This window comes from Trichoplusia ni, chromosome 1, assembly GCF_003590095.1.
Source record: "Trichoplusia ni isolate ovarian cell line Hi5 chromosome 1, tn1, whole genome shotgun sequence".
In the NCBI taxonomy this organism is placed as follows: Eukaryota; Metazoa; Arthropoda; class Insecta; order Lepidoptera; family Noctuidae; genus Trichoplusia; species Trichoplusia ni.
In genome coordinates this window covers 23,771,198-23,798,109 of record NC_039478.1, presented here as the reverse complement: position 1 = coordinate 23,798,109, position 26,912 = coordinate 23,771,198, and the positions used below count along the sequence as shown (strand labels likewise).

At 35.9% G+C, this 26,912-nt stretch overlaps 2 protein-coding genes and 1 long non-coding RNA gene across 4 annotated transcripts; 2 read left to right on the top strand and 1 right to left on the bottom strand.

Moving 5' to 3' along the window:
• Positions 1 to 1,765: 1,765 nt before the first annotated feature.
• On the bottom strand, positions 1,766 to 15,082 carry LOC113500085 (pyruvate dehydrogenase phosphatase regulatory subunit, mitochondrial-like; the record flags this gene model as incomplete). Its single annotated transcript, XM_026880759.1, is given in 4 exon segments — positions 1,766 to 1,900; positions 6,454 to 6,617; positions 8,306 to 8,518; positions 14,690 to 15,082. Coding segments are annotated over 4 exon segments (760 nt in total), but the record flags the coding sequence as incomplete, so codon positions are not given.
• A 345-nt stretch (positions 15,083 to 15,427) lies between these two features.
• On the top strand, positions 15,428 to 17,299 carry LOC113500077 (enkurin). Its single transcript, XM_026880750.1, has 4 exons — positions 15,428 to 15,656; positions 16,059 to 16,349; positions 16,570 to 16,786; positions 16,865 to 17,299. The coding sequence occupies exons 1-4, from the start codon at positions 15,571 to 15,573 to the stop codon at positions 17,033 to 17,035; spliced, it is 765 nt and encodes a 254-aa protein (XP_026736551.1). The 5' UTR covers positions 15,428 to 15,570; the 3' UTR covers positions 17,036 to 17,299.
• Positions 17,300 to 19,253: 1,954 nt separating this feature from the next.
• On the top strand, positions 19,254 to 23,761 carry LOC113500066. 2 transcript variants are annotated; one of them, XR_003401163.1, is made up of 4 exons: positions 19,254 to 19,413; positions 20,434 to 20,558; positions 20,808 to 20,935; positions 21,587 to 23,761. It is a non-coding gene; the product is annotated as an uncharacterized LOC113500066 (long non-coding RNA). The 2 variants fall into 2 exon arrangements; XR_003401164.1 differs by lacking the exon at positions 19,254 to 19,413 and adding an exon at positions 19,421 to 19,960.
• The last annotated feature ends 3,151 nt before the right edge of the window (positions 23,762 to 26,912 follow it).

Below are 26,912 nucleotides of genomic sequence, written 5' to 3'. Positions count from 1 at the left end.
CACAATTCAGAGTGTGTGATTTGCTTTCTTTATATTTCTCTGCGTGAAATATACTAAATTAGATCACGTAAATATGTTTTTACGGGGTAACGACTTTATTATAGAAGGCTTTATCGTGGATATGATATTTGGAGATTGATATGACATTTTACTGAGAAGGTGAGAGTGGGAGTGAATGAATAACAACTTGTTAGTTGAAGAAATAATTAATTGGCCATTAGAATTAAAAGAAAATGGAAAGGGGTCAAGGCCGAGTGGAGTCGCGAAACACGCGTACAGCATGGCTTAAGAAAAACAGGGCTGGGGTAGCCGCAATTGGATTTGTCTACTAACATTCTTGATTACCGTAACAACCGTTGCTTTATCCCAATGTTAATTTTACATAGTAGCAACACAAAAACGCATAATTTCGAATCTCTAGCTATTACACTTCATGGGGCGCAGTCTGAGGACAGACGAACAGAGCTGAGCTGAAAACTACGTTTTTACCCATTAGATACCCTAAAAATGTTTAATGACCGTCAAGATGAGAATTTATTATTTTAAAGTTTCTAGGATAAACGAGATGTTTCTATGAGAGGTATCATAGCAAATTATCGTAAGAATTTATGTAGATAAGAAAACCATCGCAATATTAAAACATAGATACATGAAATCCTCTTAGGTGAGAAGGGCAGAAGTGGGTGCTGTCCATTGTAATTTGACATTAAATTTATTACTTGGAAGCCGAAGAATAAACGAATTTCGGTTAAGATTTGATTGATAGAAATGTATATCGAAAGTTTGGTCATATTTGAAATACTGCTTTTAAGTTCTCTCTACGAATACAAGTCACCGACAAAGTTTAAAAAATCTTTAATATTATGTCAATAGTAAGTTGAATTATCTTTCTGAGAATTTAATCTGAATTTATTGTAAAATTATGTCATCAAAATATTTTCAAGTACAAAGGCGATATACGACTGGTATTTTTGAAACAAACAACAAGAAAATATCAGTTTTTCCGCTTCGGTAATTGAAGCCAAGGCCTCGCGGTCGTCTTCACTATTTCCTTCCACGAGACCTTATAGGTAATTGGAGTTATTCTTATACTTGTAGGATGTTCCTACTGATACATAGTACAGAACAAAGGAAGAATTGAATATCACTTGAGTGAGTTAGGAATACTATCAACTTATGGTTTTCAAAATTAAAGCCTTTCAATCCAAGAGTCATTAGATTACATTCTAGATTTGTATCGATTTGATTTTGAATCGTTGATACGACCGATTGATTAGCGAAAACTGAACAGGATTTAAGAAAACCTGAAGCGTAAGCGGCATCTCCTATATGATAATTGCATCATTGAATGAAAATTATACTATAGAAAAAATGTACCACGAATTTGTGGTTTAAGAAAACCTCCTTGGTCATATAGAACCCGCTGCATGGCATTTTAAAAGTTGAAGAATAACTTCATTTCTTGTATTAATTTAAAAAATTAAAATTATCTCCATAAAATATAATTATTTTCTTTTGCAATAACATTAATAAAAAATCTTTGTAATGCAGAACAATAAATTCAGCGCAGTTATGATCAGATAGCTCGGTGCGCCAGCAAAATACCTGAAACTACACACAAAAAAAAAATGGAAACACAAAATTGAATCTCTTCTCGCTGAAGTCGCTGTGCAGAGTACACGTACAGCATCACAACACCTTCGCAATGGTAGCAGCAAATCATTGTAGATACCTATATTATAGATAATAAGTGTGCATGCACTTGCCTGTCTCGCCCAGAAGCCTGCACAGTTTACAAAGTAGTCGCAGTCGATGGCACCGTGGTTGGTCTCCACACCACAAACGCGGTCGTCTTTGGACAGCACCGCCGTTACGTAGCAGTCTTCCATCACACCGACCCCTGACAAAGACACCAGATTAGTAACTATTTTGGCTTCAAAATGCAGTCGACGATACCGGAAAACTCGAATGAAAAACTTACATTGAACGCAAATGAAAATATGATCGCATATTTTTTGTGAAGTTACAATTTCTTGGTTTAAAATTAAACGAAAGCTAAACCGAAAACTGATTGAATTGTACTCGGGGGAGCAATTACATTACTCTACGACCGACCTCGGCTAGACTTGGTAGCCATCTACCGAGGGGCGACTGGAACCGTCCAATATATACCGCTCTGAGCGGGTGTGCAGACGGGACGCGGCGTGTGTGTGTGTGTGTAGCCATGTACACACAGAATAAATGATCAGACGCTCCCTCAGGGTACACCACATACAGGTACGGAATCAGAATATTCGATGATGTCTGTAGACTATTGACACGATTCAAACAACACCGGCACGTAGGCGTTTGTGCTTTCTTCAAACATTTTACCAACTCATAGCGAAAGCTTCATAATTAACTAGCATAAAATTACTGATTAAATTACCTTTATTGACATCAAAGGAGGCTAATTTCGTTCCTTTATCAGTTTCATTAATAACGTTGGGAATTATAGCGATGAATAAATAACATTTCTTTGCAAACATCATCATTCATTAGTAGCGTGGTCGTGATCAAATAAATGCAATCGAGGATTTCCTCTTAAATATAAATTAACGTTTGGCTCCCCGCACCTGACTCGTCTACTTTCAGCACCAAATGTATAAAGTTATTTATAAATCGTACTTATTCTCAATTCGAATGTGTCTGATATATTTATCTTCTTTTCAATTAAGGCTTCTACCAATCAGTTCTTCCCACATCTATTCACTACCCACTCCATTCTTATTTTTGTACATATTTCTTACTAATCTATAAAGCATAATATAGACGTCTCTAAGATTTTGTATCCATGGCCACATACGAAAATAGCTAATCTGTTATTCGTAACTTAGTTCGATCGGATTATAGAATCGAAAATCACTGAACAAAAACCCATACAATTAGTACAGAAAATGTCTTAAAATGTGAAAAGCCAGAAAAAATAGAAAGCCATTGGAAACATTTGCATTGCGGACAATTCACACTAAAGCGGCCAATATAAGCAGGACACTAATTTACCGGCGACAAGACAAAATATTTGCCGTGACAGGATTTGGACTAAGTGCTGGTCTGGAAACATCAACATCCAACAGATTTTCAACGTCCCTCCTAGTTGGTTGGTTGTGAGTTGTTTGTACGACGGACTACACAATGAACTACAGCTTCACTTTTGCTTTGATACATTATACAGTTGCGGGGGATTTCCTACACATTGTTCAGTGTATACGTCAGTGTGCCTACACTCCAAGTTCGACGAGCGCCTGTTAATATCCGCCGGTGAGCACCTGGTCTCCACGTACCGCCTCCCACGCGGGGACCAATCAATCGGATTTATCTTAGGACATGTACACACTAAGATTACTGAATTCTGTTCCAAAGGTCTCGGTCCTGATATTTCTCATGGAATGATGACACTTTCATTAAGTTATCAAATTGATGATTGAAATGCTCAAAAACTTTTCCATATGCCTGTGTATATGTAGGCCCAGCCTGTACCCAGCAGTAGGGAGTATATATGGGCTAGTATTCAATAAAATATTTTATTGCATACTTTATTGAAATAGAAGTAATTTGTGGTGACAAAGAGGTCTTTAAAATTGACGGATTTTTGCATAGCTATAAGCTAGAAAAGGTAAATTCAAATAAAAATATCATATCCAAATCGTTTAATAAAATAAGGACTCCGTTCCCACTAAAAAGTGCGCAGTTATACCTATACTACTTATAACACCCCTTTTTAGCGTCTGGGGAGGGCTTAAAATCAGGAACTTTGAAAATGTGCCCACACTATCTGTTAACCAAAATGAAACGCCAGGGGGAGAGTTAACAGATGTGACTAAGTCCTTGATCAAACAATGCATGCATGTATCGAGTATGGAGTCCCGATACTTTGTACTCTCAGACCGATATTAAGTCTGGCTTAGGGGGCCTGTTTTCATTTTGCGGTTGAAATGTTCCTTTATGTACGATCGATAGGACGGACACGGATTTAAAATTAATATAAACAGCATGGTTGTATCCTGGACATGTCACAGAGTGGGAAGGAAATGAGTATTTTTGTGAGTTTCTTAATGACTTACAAAGGACTGGTAATATAATTAGCTTGGGGTTAACTAATCCGTTAGGCGGTATTATCGGGTTAATATAATAGTGTGGTATGTCACCTCACAAATAATGTGGCTTAACATTGCAATTATTATGTAATCGTCTAGTCTTTCCTAAAGTTACCCTTAAAAGTCATGAGCTCACACACTTGTCCTCATTAAAATATTATTAAAGACTATCAAATAGCTGTACCCGTGACTTCGTATACAATAGTGTATCTTGGACATATATGTATCGGAAAAGCCTGAGTGCAGAAAAACAAATTTAAAAATATATATATTTTGTGTTCTCGAACATATTTCACTTTTCTACAATATATTATATGAACAGATCATATTTTGTTTGTTAAATTGCTCTTTTAGTAATTCGCCGCACACGCTTGTGAATTAAATCACTGCAATACATTAATTAAACGGCTCGCTACGTGGTGTAGAGGGGTGCTGTTCCTTTGTGGAACCAGACACCCCCTGCACGTAAGCACCGTCTCGCTGGACAACTGTAATAGTCTTGTTTCGGGAATCCTTGACAATGATTAATTGGTTACCTTCCTTGAGAGTTGAGAAAAGTTTTTCAGGCAAAAGAAAAATATCAAACACTCAATGCATAAAAGTAATATGGTATAATTGTGTGTCGAAGAAGTGTGTGTACAAGTATGTATAGAGTATACAAGTAATGAATGCATGAGGGTAAGAATGTGTGTGCGTGTCTGTGCCTGTTTAGGTGTAGAATAGACACAAAGATCATCCGCATCTGTAATTATAAATTTAAGTGCCACTCGTTCCCACAGTCAGGTTTTGTGGATCATATAATGTCCAGTCTTTGATTTGAATGATTGATTTCAAAATTATGCATGTCTCGACACACTTGGATTTAAAATGTGTCGTACTTTCATATCGTACTCATATAAGTACACTCTGTTTGCTATAAGTTGATTTTTTGACAGGTTTGACATTTCATGGTGTGGGGGTTCATACTTTATTGATCCGATTTAAATTTTTACCCTAAAATAGTTTTCGAGCGATTTACAAAATGTAAATAATTTTAGTTTTAATATTTTTTCCCTGTTTTGTTATAAAGAACCATAATCTGAGCCATGGTGGCGAGTGCTGCCATTTTCTTCTCACTGGTTCACTTGTCTCGTCAGATAACAACAGTTTTTCGTTGTGTTTTGTAATTATGTATTAATTTCTTGCAAAAAATCTATTTAAAGGCATAAAAAGGCTATTTACTTATTATTTGTACAGAGAAAAATGAGTCATGATGATTTTGCAAAAGCATTCGCATTCACCACGGCTGCATAAAGGCTACTAAAGCATAACCGTTGTTATAACGTTCAATGTTGACTCCGCTGGACGCCTTTTAATAATTATATCTCACAATGTTACTAAAACTCCTTTTTTACATTTGTATATATCACGCATTTAAAAAAAAGTGACGAATATTGGTCTTCAAATTAGGTTACAGTTCGTTAGGTTATCTATCGAAATCGGCAACCTAGAGCGCAGTCACATCCGCCATTTTGTGGCGGCGGCCATCTTGGACTGATTTTAATCAAACATAGATATGAACACCCCGATTGATTCCCGTAACAAACAAAGAATTCCATATTCATGTCAATGAGCCAGTTAAACACACAAGAACTTAATATGAACCTACAATATGAAGGTTTTGCGTCGTTTTGGGTAAAAAAACTATTTCAGTATTGAATTAAATGGTCCCTTAAAAACAGCGACGTAAATTCAAATAAAGGTAACGTGTGAACAGATTGAGCTTTCTCTTTGTTTTGTTTTGAGGCCTCCCATCACCTCTCAGAGTAAGCCTGTTGCACGGGTGTGTGAAAAGTGGTGCCTCTACGGTTACGGTTACGCCTAGGGCTTCAGCTACGCCTACTACGGGCCTACTACTTATTAAAACCCGGGGGGGGGGGGGGGCAGAGACTGAATATTAGACTTTCTGTCCTTGGTCACGGTTCCGTTTCAATTCATTTCGTTGTATAGAATAACTCTATGCCGTAAGTCATCTAACCCCGGAAAGAGGGGGGGGGGTCGGCATAGAGGCAGGGTGTGGCCCAGGGGCAATCATCGCCTCGACTATATGGCCAGCCTAGCAGTGGTACTAGGTCTCTTAAGACAAGACTAGCAAACGTGGCGTCAGCTACGCCCAGCAGTGGTCGTTATAGTCTAGTAATAATAATAATATCGGGTAATACAGGCAAACACAAAACAAGGCTTGAAGCTATTAATTTACTATATACTTATACTATAAATAGTTAGAACAAAAAAACGAAAAGATACAAATAATAAGTGATTTAAAGTAAGTGCTTACCGTTTTCTACGGACTCCCTCATCAGGGACATGCTCAACAGATGCGGGTCTCCCACGCCGTCGCCCGGTATCCACAGCCCACCCAGTACATCTTCCACGTTCAGCAGGGGACACAGCTCTTGGCATTTCTTCGGGGTCACCAGCTCACAAGGGATACCCCACGAACTATACCAAAAATCCATGTTGAAATGTTTTACCTAGCCGAGATATCGAGAGGTTCGACGCGCGATCGCGGTATGACAAACAAAGGGGGTTGTAGGTATCCCGACTACTGATGAAAACGCGTAAACACAACGTCTCCGGACGATTTATACTTTACAACTTTAAAGACACTAGAATATTAATTTGTAACACGGTCTAAATATTATATTTCGGGGGACGCAGGCACATTTCCTGCGGCGCGCTATCTGTTTCCGACAGCGATGGCGGCGCGGATGCTGCCTCCCACCTGCAGCGCATCGCCCACCATAAATATAGGTCGCTATATTGATTTTAATGCACTGTTTCAGTTATCTATGCGCGGACATCCAGCTCTGTCTGGGATTCTGAAATCTATCAACGAGTTCCTGCGAACCGACGAATTTACCTTCCCTTTGTCCCAATTTAGCAACGCGATGGTAAAAAGACTAGTTCATTAGCCTGCTTCAAATTTTGTTATGAAATGCATTTTTTTTTCGAACTATATTTTATTATATTTGACAAAATCATACACACTTATTTTTTTAATTAAATTTTTGTTTTTCCCTCTGGTTTTGTAGTAACGAATACTTGTAACTTTTAAATGCATTAGAATTTACTTTTTATCGTAAAGTAAGATCTTTTAATATATACTCTTCAAATAATGAGACGACGTTAAAGCAAATAACTTTTAAATAGGATTCTTGGAGTAGTCCAAAACTAAAAAATAACGGTTGAATTTCTTTTTTGTTATAACATTTTCGCCGTACTATGTGCACCGTTCACTATTAATAATAGGCTTTATTTAACAATTCTACATGTACATTTTTTAGATAAGATTGTCTTGCTTCCAGCATAGCCCTCATCTAAAGCTTATCACAGAGTAAGGTCGAGTGATTTTCTTCCCCACATTTTGCCTTGTCTTTTACTTGTCGTCTCACGACGTTCTCTCTTTCTTTCTTTTATAATGTCCTGGAAACCATTCGGTGACCACCTTATCCCATTTATTTCCTTAACCTGTCTATTTCCACTTGCCGTACATATTGCTTTTTTAATCTCGTTTAATATTGAGCTTGGGCATTTTTCATGTTAGCCTAACTACATTATTCGCCATATTGTGTAATGTTTAACTCTAAGTTTGTCAACCCTACGCTATAATGGGCAGAATAGACGAATGAAAATTTTATTTTAACTTCAGTCGTACTTGGGAAACTAAACTATTTCCGTAAGGAAGCTTAAAAGTTTCTGTTGTTATTTTCTTTAGTGTGTGCAATTTACCGACCAATAGTTAAGTAAATTACCTAGTCCATGCATGTTACATATAACTTTGTAGACACCTTTCTGATAATCCGTGACGGGCATGTTGGTCTAGTGGTTAGTGACCCTGACTGCTATACCGGAGGTCGTGGGATCGATTCCCACCCAGGACAAATGTTTGTGTGCTGAGCACAATCATTTGTTCTGTGTTTGGGGGTAATTTATCTATATTATGTATTTATTTAGAAATATATAAGTATGTTTATCAGTTGTCTAGTACTCATAATACAAGCTCTGCTTAGTTTGAGACTAGATAGCGTTGTGTGAAAGTTGTGGAATATTATTATTATATTATTATAATAATTAAATTATTATTTAATATTAAGATAGAAAATATTATAGGAGCTATAAATACTTACACGGACTGGCTCTTCATCCTGCGGTAGACGGTCATGCGGTCCCTGTTGCGCGCCAGCAGGAGCGAGCCGCACTGCTTCCAGCCGGTGGAGCGGCCCTTGGCCTCGAGCTCCTGCAGCAGTCTAATCGACGACTGTGTAAGGCGAACTTGTGCGAGAGTGGGTTTGAAGGAGCCAACAAGACCGGAGGAGTGCCAGCGGCTGCCAGCACCCACCCTGTACCAAACAACGAGTAAGTTACAAAACTAGTTAAATAGTACAGATGTGTGTTTAAGGTGGTAAATAAGTAATTGTAAAGTAGGTAAATAACTTCCTAACATTAGTCTACGATTTTTTTAAGTGCTGCTCTGCTTCTATTAATTATAGCGTGACAGTTTGTGGTGATGTGGTCTATGCCCTTCCCGGAGACGATACCTTTCTATATCTATACATATAATAAAATTGTAGAAAAGTGAAAACTGTACATTGAATATTTTTTTAAAAGAATAATTGCAGGGTGGTCTACGAACGATTCCGCCGAAAATATGATTTTAGAATTTTTGTCTGTTTGTGTATGTATGTCCGGAAAGAACTCGGAAAGTACTGGATAGATTTGATTCGAATTTTCAGAGTATATTAACAAGAGGTCCGGTCAACATACTTTTTACTTATTATCTCGCTTTTCGTTACAGGGGATGAGCAGGAGCCTTTTATATCTATAAACAAATATCAAATTATCTCATAAACTACTGAATACATTTGGCTGAAATTTTTGCATGCACATTACCGAGCGCTTGATACAGAATGTATACAAAAACTATAACGCTACTATGCGGGGGGCATGAGCAGAAACGTTTTAAATTTTTAGACACACCCGTAACATCGTGTAATACAATTATGAGGTGTATTTTCACCCTATTTAGTAGTGGGCAGTACGGTCATCAATTTACATAAAAAACATCACGCTATTGACCTTAAGACTTTTGGCAGAGCAATAGTATAATATTTCGAAAATGAATCAATTTCACAAAATTATCCATTTTATTCTCGTTCAAGTCAAATATAAGCCTAAAATAAAACATGAACATTAATACATTTTTTTATGCCGTTGTTACTTCGTAATCGGTATATTCTTGAAACAAAGGAACTTCAATTATTTTTATTGATGTGCTAAAATTACTACAATGATCCTCATGTAGGTTATCGAATAAAGTACGTAATTTTTCTTCGTAAGTTGTTACAGTAAATGGAACTCATGCACTTTTATGTTCATATTTTGCTTAGTCTTATCATCACAAATTCCACATCTCCAATACTTTAGAATTATGTCGCTCTCAATTTAAAAAGGGGACAAGTGCGAGTTGAACTCGCGTGAAGAGGGTTCCGTACGATGTTACCTATCATGTTTTTGGTGTTAAAAAATATGTTCTCCCACACATTCCACCTGCAAATGTAAGTTGGTACGCACAATATTGAGTGATTTACCATGTTATTTTAATATCATAGACTTCTTATAGGTTTATCTATAATCTATAAGGAGAAAACTAATTTCTGTATTTTTTTCAAAATTTTAGGTTCAGTAGTTTGGGAGATAAGTTGGGGGGGGGAATGGTCAATTTTCGTCTATTTTCTTGAATAACTTGGAATCTGTTTATTTTAAAATTACAAAAAAATACATTTAAGATCTTCTCAACAAGACCTTTCATTTGATATGCCAAAAAATCTGAAAACTGCCTCGTTTCAGATTTTTTTTTTAATTTTCCCCTTCCCCCCCAAAAATGACCCCCCTAATACTGATTTCATCTGCTCACGTCACACCTATGTGTTTGGGTCACAGGAATTGATATGTGTACCAAATTTCAACTTAATCGGTCTAATAGATTCGGAGATAAATGACTGTAAGCGACGGACGGACAGACACACGAGTGATCCTATAAGGGTTCCGTTTTTGTATTCAGACGTACGGAACCCTAAAAATGCTTGTCTGATATTTTTTTATTATCATGCTATTTATTTATCAGCTACTTTAAGGCAAATCATGACCAGAACACCACGATGCCAAGATAACACGTTTACCAACTTTTTTATTTTGTAATATCCCAGATGTTTGTTAGGAAGATCAGTCTCAGGACAATCAAACATAACGTCTTTCAGGCAACCGTTTATCCATGTTCCGTATGTTACCCATATCTGGGCGCAATTTCGCAAAACCTTATATCTTATCCCACACTTCATCATCATTAAATCATTCGTTCATTCTTCATTAAACACTTCACCAGTCCCGTCCACAAAAACAATTTGACATCTTCTTTAGGTATATCGTCAGAAAACATCGTGCGTGAAAATTACAACTGTCTGGCTATCACCGTTCCTGCTACAGCCAGGTCACAGACAGACGAACAGACACGGGACACCGGGTCCTCAGTAATATGGTTCCCGTTTACCTCTTTGGTTGCAGAACAATTATATTAGGTGTAGGGCGGGCCAAAGTACAGACGTGCTCCAAAATCATAACCCGCCAAATAAACAAAGCAAGCTTAAAAAGATGTAAAATAATATATTTCTTTATTTCATGATGTATGTGATGTATGTTTTTCAATATTGTGTTACATTTTTGCGATGATCATTATTATTAAACTCAATAGATTTTCACATCTTGAAAATCACGCAGACAAAATCGCGGGCAACAGCTAGTTTGAAATAAATTTAAGTCGATTCGTCAGTTTTAGACTCTTTTTAGTCCAGCTGAGTATGACATGCATAGTTCTGATGTAGTGCTTATTAATTCTATTCTGTAATATTCTAGAGGTTTTCCTGAGTTCTCGAAACTTCGAACTATTTACAGCTGTCTACTTGACGTGGATTGATCATTTTTTAAAACAACGTTTATTTGCCTACCGGGCGCTGGTTCGAACCCCCGAACAAGTACTTACGGACCGCTTGTTAACGAACGTTTGTTCTGTCTGAGTCTGGGTATCTAGTGCATTTGACTGGCAAGTTAGTAAATCCGCCGCAAAATATCGATTAAATGAAATAATGCGGCTGCCGGTTAAAACAAATCTAGAAAGTATCAGTAATGATTGATCCTAACTGAAAGATTCTTTTTGATAGTTATTTGCTATGGTTAATTTTTACCACCGGTTTTTCTGGACACTAACCCTAAGGGTTACGAGTACTCGTAGTTAGTAACCGGAATAGTTTGCATTTTCTAAAGAACTTCTCATACTGAGGGTAAAACCTGCTATTTTTTACAGTCGCGTCGTGACAGCAAAAAATATGTAAAATTAACTCATTTTTACCAGTTTAACGAATACCTTTAAACATCAGTAATAGCTTCGTGGTATGGCTGTCGTTGGTTCGAAACCCGGCACGCACCAATGATTTATCACACGTCCGCAATTTAACGTAACGTGAAACCAAAGAAAGAAAACATCGTGAGAGAACCAGAACACCTAAGAATTCTTAAAGGGAGTCAAGTCTCTGACACCAGATTGTGTACATCAACCGTACAGTGAAACATGTTTTTTTTTTTCTAAAGAAAATTTCGGTGTTTTTAGAAATGGAAGTTTGTTTATCGATCTTTATCGTAAACGACGCTCTCCAATATCTATAACTAGCTTTTGGCCCGTGGCATCGCCCGCGTCGAGGTCGGTTATATCGTTTTGCCAAGAGAACTCTTCAAAAGTCCGGGATAAAAACTATCCTATATTCTTTCTCAAGGTCAATTCTATCTCTGTACCTTAAAATCAGTTCAGTGGTTTAGACGTGAAAGCGTAACAGACAGACAGTTACTTTCGCATTTATAATATTAGTAGGGATTAAATTTAGACAATTGTAAAACTCTAGTAGAGGGTGCGCAGGGGTAGGGGGTAGTCTAGTCGCCGTGCAGTTCTTGTCTTTAAAAATAGTCTCGAGACGTTTTGTTCCAGGTGAGAGACGACTGAGACTAATCTGCTTACAATTGTTTTGTTGCCGTTGAGCGGTCGCCTTAAGTAACACGTATATTTCTAGTACATTAAGCTGTTCGTTGTGTACAGCATATATTGAAAATAACTTGTCAATATTTTTTTCAGAAATGTTACACATACATATTTGGTTTTAATAAAATACGTGACTGCTCGTAAATCTTATTCATAAATTTGATTTCACACTGAAACAAAATTGTCTATGTGATCTTAGTTTGATTAATTATGATTGACTTTGACGAGGGTAGGTAATTATTTGTTTAAGATACAGGCCACATGTTTTTTTTTTATTATGGTATGATTGGATGTACAAACTGGTGACGTGCGTGACAAACCCTTAAAAAATCGTTCGGTATGCAGTACTCCCCACAATGTTTTCACCATTTTAGGTAAGTTATAATCCCACCAAAAACATTAAATGTAAAAAAATGCCAAGTCTCTCGATGCAGTCTTTCCATCGTAAAAAGTTTTGAAATCTCATAGAAGCCAAGTCCTATTCAAAATATTTTGTAGTTATAAATCAACATTTAGTAATTACTTTGTATTACGCACATCCCGCAACACGCACTACTGGATAAGGGCTTTTAGCCCTTATACAGTAGTGCGCATTGGGCTGTATTTATCCGAAACACCTTTAAAAAGGCTGTCCAACGCTATAAGATGGTGATATCAGAGCTCCTTTATAACTACTGAAAATAAATATACTCTAACTTTACTAAACCTGTCATCAACAACTTCTTCAACCTATTTACTTACCTAATGAAACACAATGTTAAAAGTAAAACTTTATTAGAGACTCATAACATTTGTGTTATGCAACTACCTGCTCTCCGTAATCCTTACAACCTTGCAACGTAAGGTCATACATCATCATGATTGTAAACATTGAAACAATCAAAGTGTTATGCAGATGATATAATAGCCAGCAATCTGCTGCACATCCTGTGGCACGACCAATCAGGACCCCACTCTACTCAGTTGATTCTGATCCCAGAGCGTAATTGAAGGAATTGTCCTGCTGTCATTCTGAGGCCCCTAGTGTAGCATTGTGTTTTTCCAATTGTGTTAGGTACTATTCCATGTATTTGAGTGAGTGAATGTTTCAATATATAACTTTGTGTTTTCATATTTAGATAAAGCAAGGATATGTTTTTATTACTACTTTCTTTATGAATTTAGATTTTAAAATCAATATCAAGCCGGGTAAGATTTATAAACAAAAGAAAGGAACCAGATATTTAATATTCTGAAAAACATTTCCTTTTCAAAGTAGGTTATTAAGCCTTTTGATCTAGTAATTAATGGAGAACAGTAGTTGCATGATTAAAGCTTTGAAGATCACAAAACAATTATTGATATGGACCTCCAAGCGCAGGCATTTATCTAATTGGCACCCAACTGGGACTTACTACCATTTAGACATGCAAAGTTCTAACTAGATTCTTTTAGACATATTTCGTAGTTCTTTTAAGATTCTAGTAAGTTCAAGAATATTATCAAGTACGTCATAGTGAGAACCTGTTGCATAACATGTTGATTTGCAAGAAATCGTGAACCATGATTGTCATAACAGCCAGTATTTTAAAATATTATGGGACCGTTGTATAGGAAGCATTTTTAAATTAGAAACCATGAAGGTTCCATTTTCTTTATCTATTCATAATGTTAAAAAGGATTAGTTTAGTTTTGTATAGAACTGTTTTATATTCAAAACTTATACAACAGAAATTGTCTTACATGAGAAAGTCTAAGAATAGTTGATTTAAGAATGAAATAGTTAATACTTTATTTGCATAAATACTTTTTATAGCAAATCGGCCTGTACCACAAAAAAGACGAGTGGACTAGTACATATACCGCTTAGGCAAGTTTCACTAAGTAAAGTGTAACAGGTTGTTGTTTCAAAGAGAGGTTTGTTTTAAGAGGGATAGGTAAGACATAGACTATATGAAACAACAAGTTAATGTTTAGTGATGTTCTTGATCAACCCTAGCATGGATTCAACCATGAAAGACCGATAAGTTACCCATGTACTGACATTCTGTTTTGTTTATGACTGATTCCTTTTATTCAAATATCTACATTCAACTTCTACCTAATTTAACCATAATATGTTTCCCGGCTAATTTAACGGGCAATTTTTAAGAATACTCAATTAAAACCTGATTGAAAGGGTATGGGTGAGTTTAACAAGCTGACAATCAATGCTTTGAATGAAATAAATATGTTTCTGATGGTTTTAATCTATTAATCAAAGTCGGTTTTCAAATTATTAAACTTTTAAATAAGTATTTCAACTTGGTTTTACTAATATGTACTGAGATGTTGTAGTAAAACGATGCAACAGTAGATAAACCGAAAACATTTATAACTTGCTCGATTTTACATTAAGTTACATTTAAAAAACAATAAAACTTAAGTAAATAATTACATAAAGACTCACTTTTCTTTCTCGATGACTATCGTATTCGGTCCCCAGCCGCGGCGAGCGAGGTGGTACGCCACGGCTGCCCCCATCACTCCGCCACCACATATCACCACCTTAGCTTTCGCGGGCAGCGCCGACAGGCAGCCTTCTAGCCGCTCTTCGTGGTCCAGCGCATCTAGCCGGGACGACAACTGCCGCGATACTACGCTCACACATTTATACGCGCTGTACTTCCGCACTTCGCGGACACCTTTAATCAACATAGTATAAACTGCTAAAGAAAAGGAAAATAAAACGGAAAATCTAAATAACTATTACATCGATAAAGAATACGAAAAAATTCTAAAAATAATCAATGGTAGATTGGACCTTTGTTTTGACGTACATGTGACAGAAATAATTGGTGTTGGCATTGTAGAAAATCCTTATCAAGTGGCAGTTTTATCATTGTAAATGGCCGAATCCAATAGTAATGGTCAAACCATTACTATTGGATTCGGCCAATAATTCCATATTAATCAGTTTATTACCGACAAATTGTTTTTTTCTGGGGGATCTGATTATTGAATTAATGCTTTAAAATCTTTACAAAACCTAAGAACTTAATTTAATTTCCTTACAGAATTTCGTCATACTTAAAGGTTTTTGTGAATAGTGCAAAGCAAATCATAAGCAATTCCAAGAATAACAATAAGTAATTTTTATTCTTAATAAGTAAAATTATTGCACTATGTTGTACTAAAGTAGGTAATGATGTTGGTTTAGTTCCATAAACTTCGAATTATTATGATGTTGTCATAGCGACCAACAAGAGCAAAGCAAGGCGAAAGTGCTGTTTTTTTATTTATGTTTCTCCTTATTTCTGAATCGTCAGTTTTCTCTCTGCTGCTAAAAGCATGTCAGTAGTGGAGATAATTAACCACGACGAAGTTATTTACACTATATTGGACAAACCACCCCCGGAGCCCCCTAAGACCCCCAGGTGAGTTTTACCAATAATCAGTAATCATTAAAATACAACTCTGAGAATTAGGTACGTTTTACGACCTGTAGATATTATAATGAATTATTTTTAAGATATATCGTTGCTGTAAACTTGATAAACTGTAGTAAGTAACAAATGTAAAGGTTTTGATTCACCAACACACTTTGATCAAATCATTCAGAGTGTTTATGAACTAGCCCTAAGTGAGGACACACTTACTTTTCTATCTCTGTATATATGTCTGATCTACAGATCCGGTTCGAGTCGCGCAACTGCACTATTTTCATTATAGGAGGTGTTATTTGGGTCGCTCGGGCCAACCGATCTAACAAAGGCACGAGACGATGCGACCGCGTTTCACTGAAAATAAACGACCTAACTTTTAAAATTTAATTACAGATATGAGTCCCAACTGGAGAAGCAACTGAGGGAAGCAAAAAGACCGGAACTTCGTCGTACATTTGGCTACGCGGAAACGCCGCTTAAACCTCCTGATCAATTTTTGAAAAAGGGCCAAGGTATTGGTCAACCGATCAAGGTGTCTGATCACAAATGCTTCGTGTCCGGCAATTTGCCTCCAGTACCTAAACGTCCTCCACCGGGGAAGAAGCAGGAAAAGCCAACTGCTAACTTCAGAGTAATTAACATAAAGAAGGCTATCAAAACGAAAGGAAAACCTGTGGAGCCCAGGTAATTGTTTTTCCTTTTTTTAAGATAACTACCCGCCTCCTGCTAAAGGTACCTAAAAGTTAGATAGGAATAATTACCCACCACATCTAAGGAAATATTTCCTAACATTGAAAACAAATAATGGTATTTAGAGGGCAAAAAAATAAGAGAAACTCCACCAATCTGCGATTTTTATGATTTTATTTAAGTACCTACTTATTTATGTATGCATTTTGCGTAGACTGGTAGACACACGAGATGGCCACATAAAGAAAATCAAAGGTTCCGGCGAGGTGCCTGAATACTGTCTCCGACCCGATTTCGGACAAATGCCAGCGTACCTTGTGAAGAGGAACAGAAAAATACAGAAGACGTTGGAAAAGATCAGATACGCCGAGGAGACCAAGGAAAGCTTGTGTAAGCTAATCAGCGCTGAAGACCGACTGAAACTACTTCAAGTAAGATTAGTGTTATTTTGGCAAGTAGTCCAGAATTACACTCTGAACGTTTTAAATAACCATTTGTTCTTATTCCAGGACCTGAAATACAACTGGTCGTTGATGCAAAAAGCTTTCCTGCAGCTGCCGATGCTCACGGATACCATCCCTAAAATCCTGCGCAAGACTAAAATGGAACAAGAATTAAAACAACTGGAAAAAGACATAGCCCTGGTTGAAAGCAACCCTTACATTTACATTTATGAATAGAATACTGCAGCTTTTAGATATTATGACGATATTACTCACCTCGAGACCTTTCTGTTAGAATTATGAAGAATGCAACTGTTTTCTTTATATCGATAGTTACTTCTAAAACTGGCAGAATGTCAGATAACCATAGAACCAATCGTGATTTGAATCAGTTCTTTTGTTTGTTCTTTTGTAACGGTCTCAGCTGAGTCGTAATGTTTTTGATACCCTTTTATGCTACAGTTAGAAATAATAATACATATTCATACGTACCTATTTTAATGTATTTTTCTTAATTGTTACTGAACCAAAGTTTTCTTCTGGTTTAATAAATTAATAGAGAAACAATATAGAAACACAAGGGCACACAACCAGGATCATAAAGTAAAACAGTAGGTCTACATGAATGCATTCCAATACACAACACAAATATTTTTAGCGAATACTCCTTTACTATGGTAATAAAATACACGCAGAAATAAAACTCGTGCAGATATATTAGGCGACATACCTACACTGCAATATTTGATAGCGGAGAAATTCGATCGACAAGCTCGAAGCAGCTACTAACCCTGAGCCTGCTGGCAACAGACGGAAAGATAAACAGGCGAAGTCATAATGATATGCAAAAGTTTCAGCTTTTACCCTTTGGGTACGGGTACCCAAAGGGTAAAAGATTATCTTACAGGAATCCCATTTTCCTTTAGATAGGTACGCCTAATAAATCGTGGAACTGGGCTGTAAGCTCGGCACTCATAGCGGGCAGCCCTGCTGGCTTCTCTTTCATAAATGCTTATAAATATTCTTAAAATAATTGTTGTCAATAGCAATAAAAAGAAAAAAACATTTTAAACCCTAAAATACTCCGAAAATAATTAAGAATTAATAAAAAGAAAAAAATCCACGTTTTTAATGACATTCTATCCGACTTTTGTTTATAGTTGTAAATAGCATTGTCCCTGAGTTTAAGCTACACTGAAAATTTCAGTTTGATTATCGGGAAGGGTCTCAAAATTGTGTTGCAAAAATCCAATCCAGTCAGTCCAGTCCAGTCTTATCCCGTCCACTGATGTGAATGTTCCTCAAAAGGTACTCAGTCTGGCAGACAGCGCATAGCGCTTAAGCTCTTTGGAATCTTTGACACACTCAGTCAAAAACTGGCCGAGAGGGAAGGGTGATATTTCAAATCTGAGTACTAGGACCTCATAACTCGAGGACGTATTTTCCGATCACCCCTAACGTTTATAAAAAAGCCCTCTAACGCTGAGTAGCAAAAAGAAACAATCCTGGTTGTTACCGAACTGTGTATTGAAATTAAAAATTCGGTTTGGGCTGGCTGACATCTCGTCACGCTTATGTTCGCCTGGTATTTGACGCATTTTTTTTTGGAGGTGAAGGTTAAGACGATTTGTTTGGAGGATAATGGTGGATGCGTGAAAACTACTTTAAGGCTTATTATCCAGTTATTTTTGGTTATTCTTTCTTGGTCTTGGTCTATAAATAGAGCAAAAATAGAGTGAGTAAATGAAGCTCAGGAGATGCTTTGCGATCGTCAGGCCATCTAATATGGATTCTTTGAAACTAATCAAACTGAAGCCAGTCACCTGATGATTTTATTTGACAGTAGATGTCGCTTCGTCAATCAGTGCGTCAATGTCCAAGGTAGCCTAGCAGCTCTCTAAGGCAGCGTGTACATGAGCTCTATGAACAAAAATAAAAGCCAACAACTTAGCGAGTCAAAATAAATTTTATGAATCGGGTTATTAGCGACCCACGAAATCCAACCGTTGGTGTTTATTGGGGACGCTGGGTTTCGTATTTTATGTTGTAATATTTATCAGAAATTGCAGTTTCCAATTTAGGTATATTACTATAACGCAGTGACGTCAGTATTCATTGAACAGTAGTCATTACCATACGATTTTACACGACCAGGTTCGGATAAATACCTTCCGCATCCAATTATTCCCTAGTCATGTCGTTATGCCATACTTAGGTCATGATAGGAAATCTTGGTTTTATTTTTTGTTCGAAATTATGAATATTAATTGAGCTGAAAGATGGAAACTGGTCACACTGCCCTAAACTTAGTGTAAATCTAAGTTTCATTCATTCAGAACCTACATTGTACCTTTTATTTAGCTTTCATTTACTTACAAAAATAATCTTGTACAAGTTTTCAAAGCATACTTGATTTGTAATATTTAAATAATTCGTTTGGATTTATTTCCTAGTGTTGACAGCGCGTTAGCAAAACACTGTCAACATCAAAATGTCATAGCGGCAAATTTGACATTCAGTATTTATTTATTTCGGAGTTTGTGGCATTTCCTGGCACGATTTATAGTGAAATACCCTTGAAGAAGCATTAACCGGCATCATTACTACCCTTCAAGGTATGTATCTCTTTTATATTGACAGAAGTTGAGGAGATTTCGATACATTTAAACCATTTTAAGCCTCGATATTCGAAGGCTTCCGAAGTAGAAGTCTAGTTTTTGATATTATTTTGTAATTATTTCGTAACTTTTTAAACCTGCAAACTGTGTTTTTTTCTTCGCAACTGCTCCCAAGTGAATCTGTGTGGATGACAAGCCTGCTATTGAAATTAACAATCAAATGTCACACAGGCTGATTGTCCTAGAATTGCACTATTGCAGTGTTCTTTTCCTTCATATATAAAACGGCGGTATAGAGTTCACTGTCGCTAAAACAGTTAACATTTCGTCTCATACACAGTAGGTGTGTAAAAGTTTAATTCATAATGTGGTTTCAATGTAAGAGCATGTGTGAAACTACCTGCATGCTCAAGTTAATTGAATGTATTCATCGTCATGGCTGAGCTGGAAGAGCCAACATATCACATAGAGATTACAGTTGTAAAAAATGCTTTTGGTCAAGTGATAGCGGCATCTATTGTGGTGACAATTGTCCCAAATACTGGTGAGTAAAAGTAAAAAGTTCCAATTGTAATGTGCCAGAGTCAAACCTCTTTGATTGAAAAGACCTTGTATGTGATTTATGATAGTGCACTGTGAATTATATTGGTAATAGCATATTTGAACGTTCACTCATATTAGTATTCACTCTTACTGTACGTACCAATAAATTGAAATATATTTTTTATTTAATTTATTGATATTTGCGGTGTTCTTTATAAGTGCTTGTTTGATTAATAATAGTGTTTATTTATGCCTTGTTGCATAGCATATTTAGCATTGCGATTGTTCAGTAGAAATGCTTTTTTGGTTCAGGATCTTGTCACAAGTGTCAGTAGAAGATCCAATTAATTGATTAAGAGAATATTCAATGGAATTTATAATAACTGTAATCTAATGCATTTCCTATGTTCTTTATATGATTAATTTAACTATATTAATCGGTCATACTTACATTAAATTACATGTATCTTCCAGGAAACAGCACTAACTGACAACTTCTTGAGTTGAAGATGGAGGTGGTGGATGATGGATCAGTTTGGAGATGGAAGTGGCCACGAAAATCATTGTGTGAAGCCAATATCAATAATAACAAAGTTCTGGTGAGCACTACTGCCATTAATATCATATACCTTAACTTAGTTTTTTATTAAATTACTCCTCTCGGTTTGGGTTGAGTAAAAGGAAGTGTCAGACTATACCTGACTAAAACCGACCCAAGTTTTCCCTTGCCTTTTGTAGCCCAGGGCCATGGCAAAACCTCACAGATGATCCGGCTAGAAATATACATTTTCATTAGTCTATAGTTAAAATTGGGTTATTTTTATAGATATATTTCAAACCTTTTGCAGCACACTCAGACTTGGGAGGCTCAAAGGGTCATATCTACCACATGCTACCATTTTTGTCATTGGGAGCTGATTCGAGGGTTGGTAATCAGCACAGTATGCATGAAACACACTCATCACACAGGAAAAAGGTGGGTTAGAAGTTAGAAGACTACAGCCTTTTTTGTACTTTATATTAATATGTTGCTTAAATTAACACAGACTACTAATTAAGGAGGCATAGTAAAGAAATAATGTTAATTAAAATTTTAAACTGACCATGACACCATTATTTTAATTGTCTTATTCCTGCATAAGCGTCATCTGCATGAATATAACATAAAATTCTAGAATCCTTATTTTATATATATTAATTTTGGCTCATCATTAAAGAACGTAGATTAAATTATGCTGTTTGCAAATCAATAATCAATCAATAACTTTATTGCATTCCATAATGTGTACAAAGTTGGTGGGTAAAAATAAGAGAAACAATTATGGACCCTGTCGAGCACAGCAAGATTAGTTTTTTAGATAAATGTGTCACTGATGTTCCAAGGCTTTTCTGCAATTGCATAAGTCATATAATTAAGTTTTGCAATATTTGAAATAGTTGTCAGTGGTGTATTAGAATAAAATTACAAACTTTAAAGATATCACACAGTAAATCTATTTCAACATTGTCTAACTACTTTCTAGTCTGCCCGTGACCGTAAAAGTAGTGTCATTTCAATTTTTAAAATTCGCGTAAACCTAAGAAACCACTATGTAACATAGTCTAATACATAATCTGTTGTTTTCAGATGCTGCCGTCAATCTGGGACACTTGCTGATCAATCGACGGTTCTCCATTACTTCGCCTGAGCAGCAGAAATTACCCTTCTGCTATTTACCATAAGTATTATTATTTTTATATGTAAGGTAAGATTTTATGACTGCATTTTTAACATAATAGTAATTGATAAATGAACTTTTTAAGTAAGTTATGTAAGTTTATCGTGAGTTTTAAAAACATTTGTTATTTTTTTTTATATTATGACAGGTGACATACATTGTATTATAGAGAAGGGTCTAAAAGTAGGTGAAAAGGATAATATCCTATCCTTTCACATGTTATGTGAAAAGTAAGGGCTGTAGAAATTAATGGAAATAACCAATCTCAGACTCGGTGCTATTATCTATAAAAAGTCTTTTATTCTATATATAAAAACATGTATATAAAAATATAGAAAAATATTAGAAACAAAGAACCTGATTGTTAATTCGTTGAAATTAGTATTTATTTAAAATTTCCAAGTGTCTTACTATGTATCTCGATTCATGAGATACAATGTGCCTCGCGACAGACGAACAAATAGAGAAACCTAAGAAATAGGTCCTCATTAAACCCGTAAAGTACGAAACGTTCGTCATAAATGATAAACAGGGTGAAAATAATAATGATAATGAAATTCAATAATTAATTTTGCCATATTATTGTATCTAAGACGTATGCAAGAATACGAACATACAGATTGACCTTGCATGTGTATCGTGCAGGCACTTGAACCTATTTTTACAATACTTGACTTGATTGGTGCTAACCGGACGATTTGTTATGTGCACAATCATTGTTGCATGCGTATACAGCGTGGACGAAGACCGCTCGTATAATGAACACCGCTTTCTTATAGACATGAATAACTTCTCGAAGAAACGAATAGTCTGAACCTAAATAATACTTAGCCTTCTTAACAGATTTAGACCATTTAAAAAAATCTTTTTTTCAAGTTACGAGTTTTTATTAAGATTTAGCTGTTTTTTGTCCGTACTCAAGTTTTGGAAGTCGTTTTTCAAGTTTTTCCCCAAATGTCCCCATTTGCTGATTGTGCTAAAATTGTTTATCAATGCAATAATATAATGATCAGGAGCTGGGCCCCAATTCTGTTAATTAAAATGGCCGATGAATGAATGAAATTTGGCTTAAAATGTCAATTTTCGTATACTCTTAAGCATTTTTCTACACAATAATTGTAAATTCATTACGGGACGGTACACCCAGGGTCAATACAGTTAACTTCCAATTATTGTATTGGCAAAAAGCTTAAGAGAATAGTTATAATATCAAATTTAATCCAATTGCCATTCATTCATCGACCGTTGTAAAATAGCAGAATCGGGGCCCTGATTCAATGATGCGACATGAAGTGATAGAAGCTCCGCAATAAAACGACAAACATAATCGAGTATATTCCCGTTTCATTTATCTTTTCCATTACTTTGGTCCTATAATATGATGTGTACAGAAAATCCTTTTCATATAAAACTTGTTCGAAAAGATTTTAATTGTGTTCTGAAGCAGTATTTATATGTGACGAAGTTAATCTTGTTGTATAGTACATTCCGTACTGCACACAGAAAATGAATTTAATATTATATATTGACATCAGTCATACTAAACGATTTTATATATTTTTACTGTCTACTATCCCTGTTATTGTAATGTTTGGTAATTTGATGTTCATTAAGTAAAAGTGACAAATTTGTAAAATCTCGCAATGAATTAGAATATTGTATAAGTATAGTCGCGTGAGGTAAATAAGACTGCCGGGTTATATTGGTTTCAAGAGTTTTCAGAATGAAGTAACTGGTAGCTCTTGGTTGTTTAAATGAAGGAAGGTGTTTTCTTTTAAATGGTGAATGGAGTCTGATGAGTGTAGGATGATTCCTAGCGTGATGGAAAGCCTAAAAGAGCTTGCTAGTACCTAGGACTGTATAGAGAAAGTAAGAGGACAGACAGTTCCTGGTACGGAAGACTACGTCCAGCAATTTATAGCAGTACTGAGTTGTTCGATTGATCAAAATATTAACGCAGTCGACGTGACCAACCCCCGTCTTCGTTTACCCTGACAGTCCTATTTACTCCGTTCCTAAGTATTATTAATAGTAAGCGTTTAATGCAATAATTTTCTGTATAATAAATTAAATAAAGTTTTGTAGACATGTGTTTTATTGTCGTAACCGACTCTCTAAATGTGAGTATTTGACATTATATTGTATAAGTCATACAAAACTTATGCTACTAACTTATACAACTGTTTGGACCTGAATCCATAAAATCTAAATAGTAAAGCCTGCCATCTAAATCATAGTATTTAGAAAACAGCTGTTTAAGGCAGAATAAAAAAAAAACTGTTCTTTCTATTTGTCTGTACATAATGTAAAATATTTCCATCTATATCTTTACATAACGTAAAATAATTGATCCTCGGATAATTTTCAGCGGTAAAGAGGTTAAGCGATGCTCACAGAGGTTTATTTATGGGTTGTCTGATACTCATATGGTAGACTCAGCCTTCGCTTAGTTTGAGACTTTGGGACTAGATGGCGTTGTGCGAAAGTTTTCAAATATTATTATTAATTCTATGCCGTTTCGGAAATCTCTTAAAGTCCTTCAGGTCACAGATATATTGTCGTTTTTTAAATGTATGGTTTTTGAGTCAACCAATCTACTTTTCTAAACAATTTCAAATAGAAGGAAGTTTTCAATACGTCTGTATTTTCTTTTAATGTTTATGTTCGTTACCTTTGAATGTTTGATGGTGTGTGAGTTTTTCGCTCTGGTTTTTTCAGTCTATTCATCTACACTAATATTATTATTATCCCGTTGCCGGTGCTTTTATATTATTGGGGACGGAGATGGATCCAAAAAATCACTATCGTAACAAAAGTTAGGATTACTTAATGTGGTGGTTAAGTATTCCTAATATTGTGATAAAATTTTCTTATTTTCTGGGAAATTTTTCAAAAATAAGTATTTTTTTCAAAAATAACATTAAAAGAACCTTCTCTTCACAAATACAACAAAAATAGAATTACCGAAATCGAATCAGCCCTTCATGCGTGATGCCGTGACTCAGGGAAATAGGGATTCATTTTTATTTACAGAGATATTATTCATATGTGCTTCGTAACTTTTACATATTGTGTAATGTTAGGTATATGGTCAATATAATTCAGTAATTATGACAAAATACATCATGAAAAATTATATGTCAAGCTAACATGGTTTATGAGATACAGCTTGGTGACAGACGAGCAGACAGCGGAGACTCAGCACTAGGGTTCCTTTTGTATCCATTTGATCACGAAGCCCTGAAATAGGAATAACTTCTTTTTTTGTTAAATTATTATAGGTCTTCGAAAAATCGAGATATTGAATTTAGAATATCTTTATTAATAAATAGAAACAATTAAAACACCTATATTACGCAATGGTTGTATTAATGATCCCCTGTTTCACTTCTATGAATAACGACCGCGTGGCCTAACGGATATGGCATCGGCCTTAGGGTGCGAAGGTTGCAGGTTCGAATCCTGTCGCGGTCAGGATGGTGTTGTTCCTTTTATTATAATTTTCTCTTATTTTTGAATTATTAAATGAAAGCACTCGCAAAAAAGTAAAAACAGTTGTTTTCTAGTTTCGCTTCCAATGTTGCAATTTCGGTCTCAAAACAATATATAATATCAAATATCACTATTTATCTATTTTTCATACCCCTAAGTAATACGGGTTGACCACCCTTAATATTTTGTCTCCGCTGTTATCATCGACTGTTAAGCCGTACGTAGTTCGCCGAGACAGCTAGTCATCTATAAAAATAACGTCCTACCGGCGGCTTCGTGTTAACCTATCAGACATCCAGGTTAAAAACAATCAGCCAAGCTCTTGCCTTGTACACCAGTTCGCTTGCATTTTTTTAGGAATATTGTGACACTGATATGAGACATTAAAACGTCTTGGGAACTTACAATGCCTGCCAAATAAAGGTAGGGACAATTACTTCAAGTAAACGCTGTCCCCAAGCAACGGAAATCTTTCGTAGCGTTTCGTAGCAAGCCTACGATACACGTAGCATCGAAGCTGAAGACGTAGCGCTCCAACAATCCCTTAATTTTGGTGAAATTGACTTGGAAAATGACATAATATTGAACTTACTCGATAAAGTGCAGGGAATAAGTATTAGTAGAAATTTCTTTTTAACCCCCGACGCAAATACGACGGGGCGTTATAAGTTTGACGTGTGTTTGTGTATGTGTCTGTCTGTGGCATCATAGCTCCCAAACGGATGATCCGATTTTAGTGCAGTTTCTTTAGTTTGAAAGGTATATTAGTCAAGTTTTTTGCTATGTTTGGCGGAAATCGGTTCAGGGCTGCAAGACAAAGACAAAGATTTATTTGCTTAAAATAATGTTAATGCAAGGTCATTAGGTCGTTTGTTAGGTGTGATAGGAATGTTATACGCTCAGTTTAGTTGCAAGCATATGTGCGATCTGATATTTGAAACACTAATGTCTTCTGGAACCATTGAGCTGGGCTGCTGTTAGGGCTTGAAGATAGGAGACGTAACCCTGATCTGCCTTTTAGTAAACTCATCGAGTTTAGGCTCGTTGGATTTGTCTTGACTCATTCTCTTCATATTCCTAATTGACGAGGACCTGATGCTCGAAATGGCGGATGAAACCCTGGAAACCCGGAATGAAACGGATTTTCGTATATCGTTTCTTTTTATGATTGCGTACTTTCTTGGATCGGAGGATTTTTTAATTTCAATTTAATAGTTCTGTATTATAAACTGAGTTTTTAGATAAAAAGACTTGCCAAGGGGTTTAAATTGTTTAAAATGCTTACAGAAGCGGAGTACAGACGTTTCATCGTTGTTTGGAAACTTATGTTTTTAAGACACCTCATTGCCTTGAGGACTATTATCTTCAATAATTTTCCAAAAGCGCCATTGAATCTCAAAATAAACAAGCTTGAAATATGGGTATGGGTGTGGGGAATCGAACCCACGAGGTTTGGTATACCAGTCACAGCCTTTTACCACCTGATCTAGAGGCCAGTCAAAACTTAAAGAATTATACCATTTGAGTCGGTGATCAATTACTACACCCAGATATTTAGTATGAGTTAGAACAATTATACTTGAAGGTACTTTATCCATGTGGATAATAGCGAAAGGAGTGTTGTTGCTTTAAGGCTTTAAGCCGAAATAAGTGACAAAAGGTTTGCAATATAAACTCTTTGTCGTCAGCGTTTTGTCTCATTTTTTTCAGGATCTATTAAAAAGGTTCACAAATGAAACAACA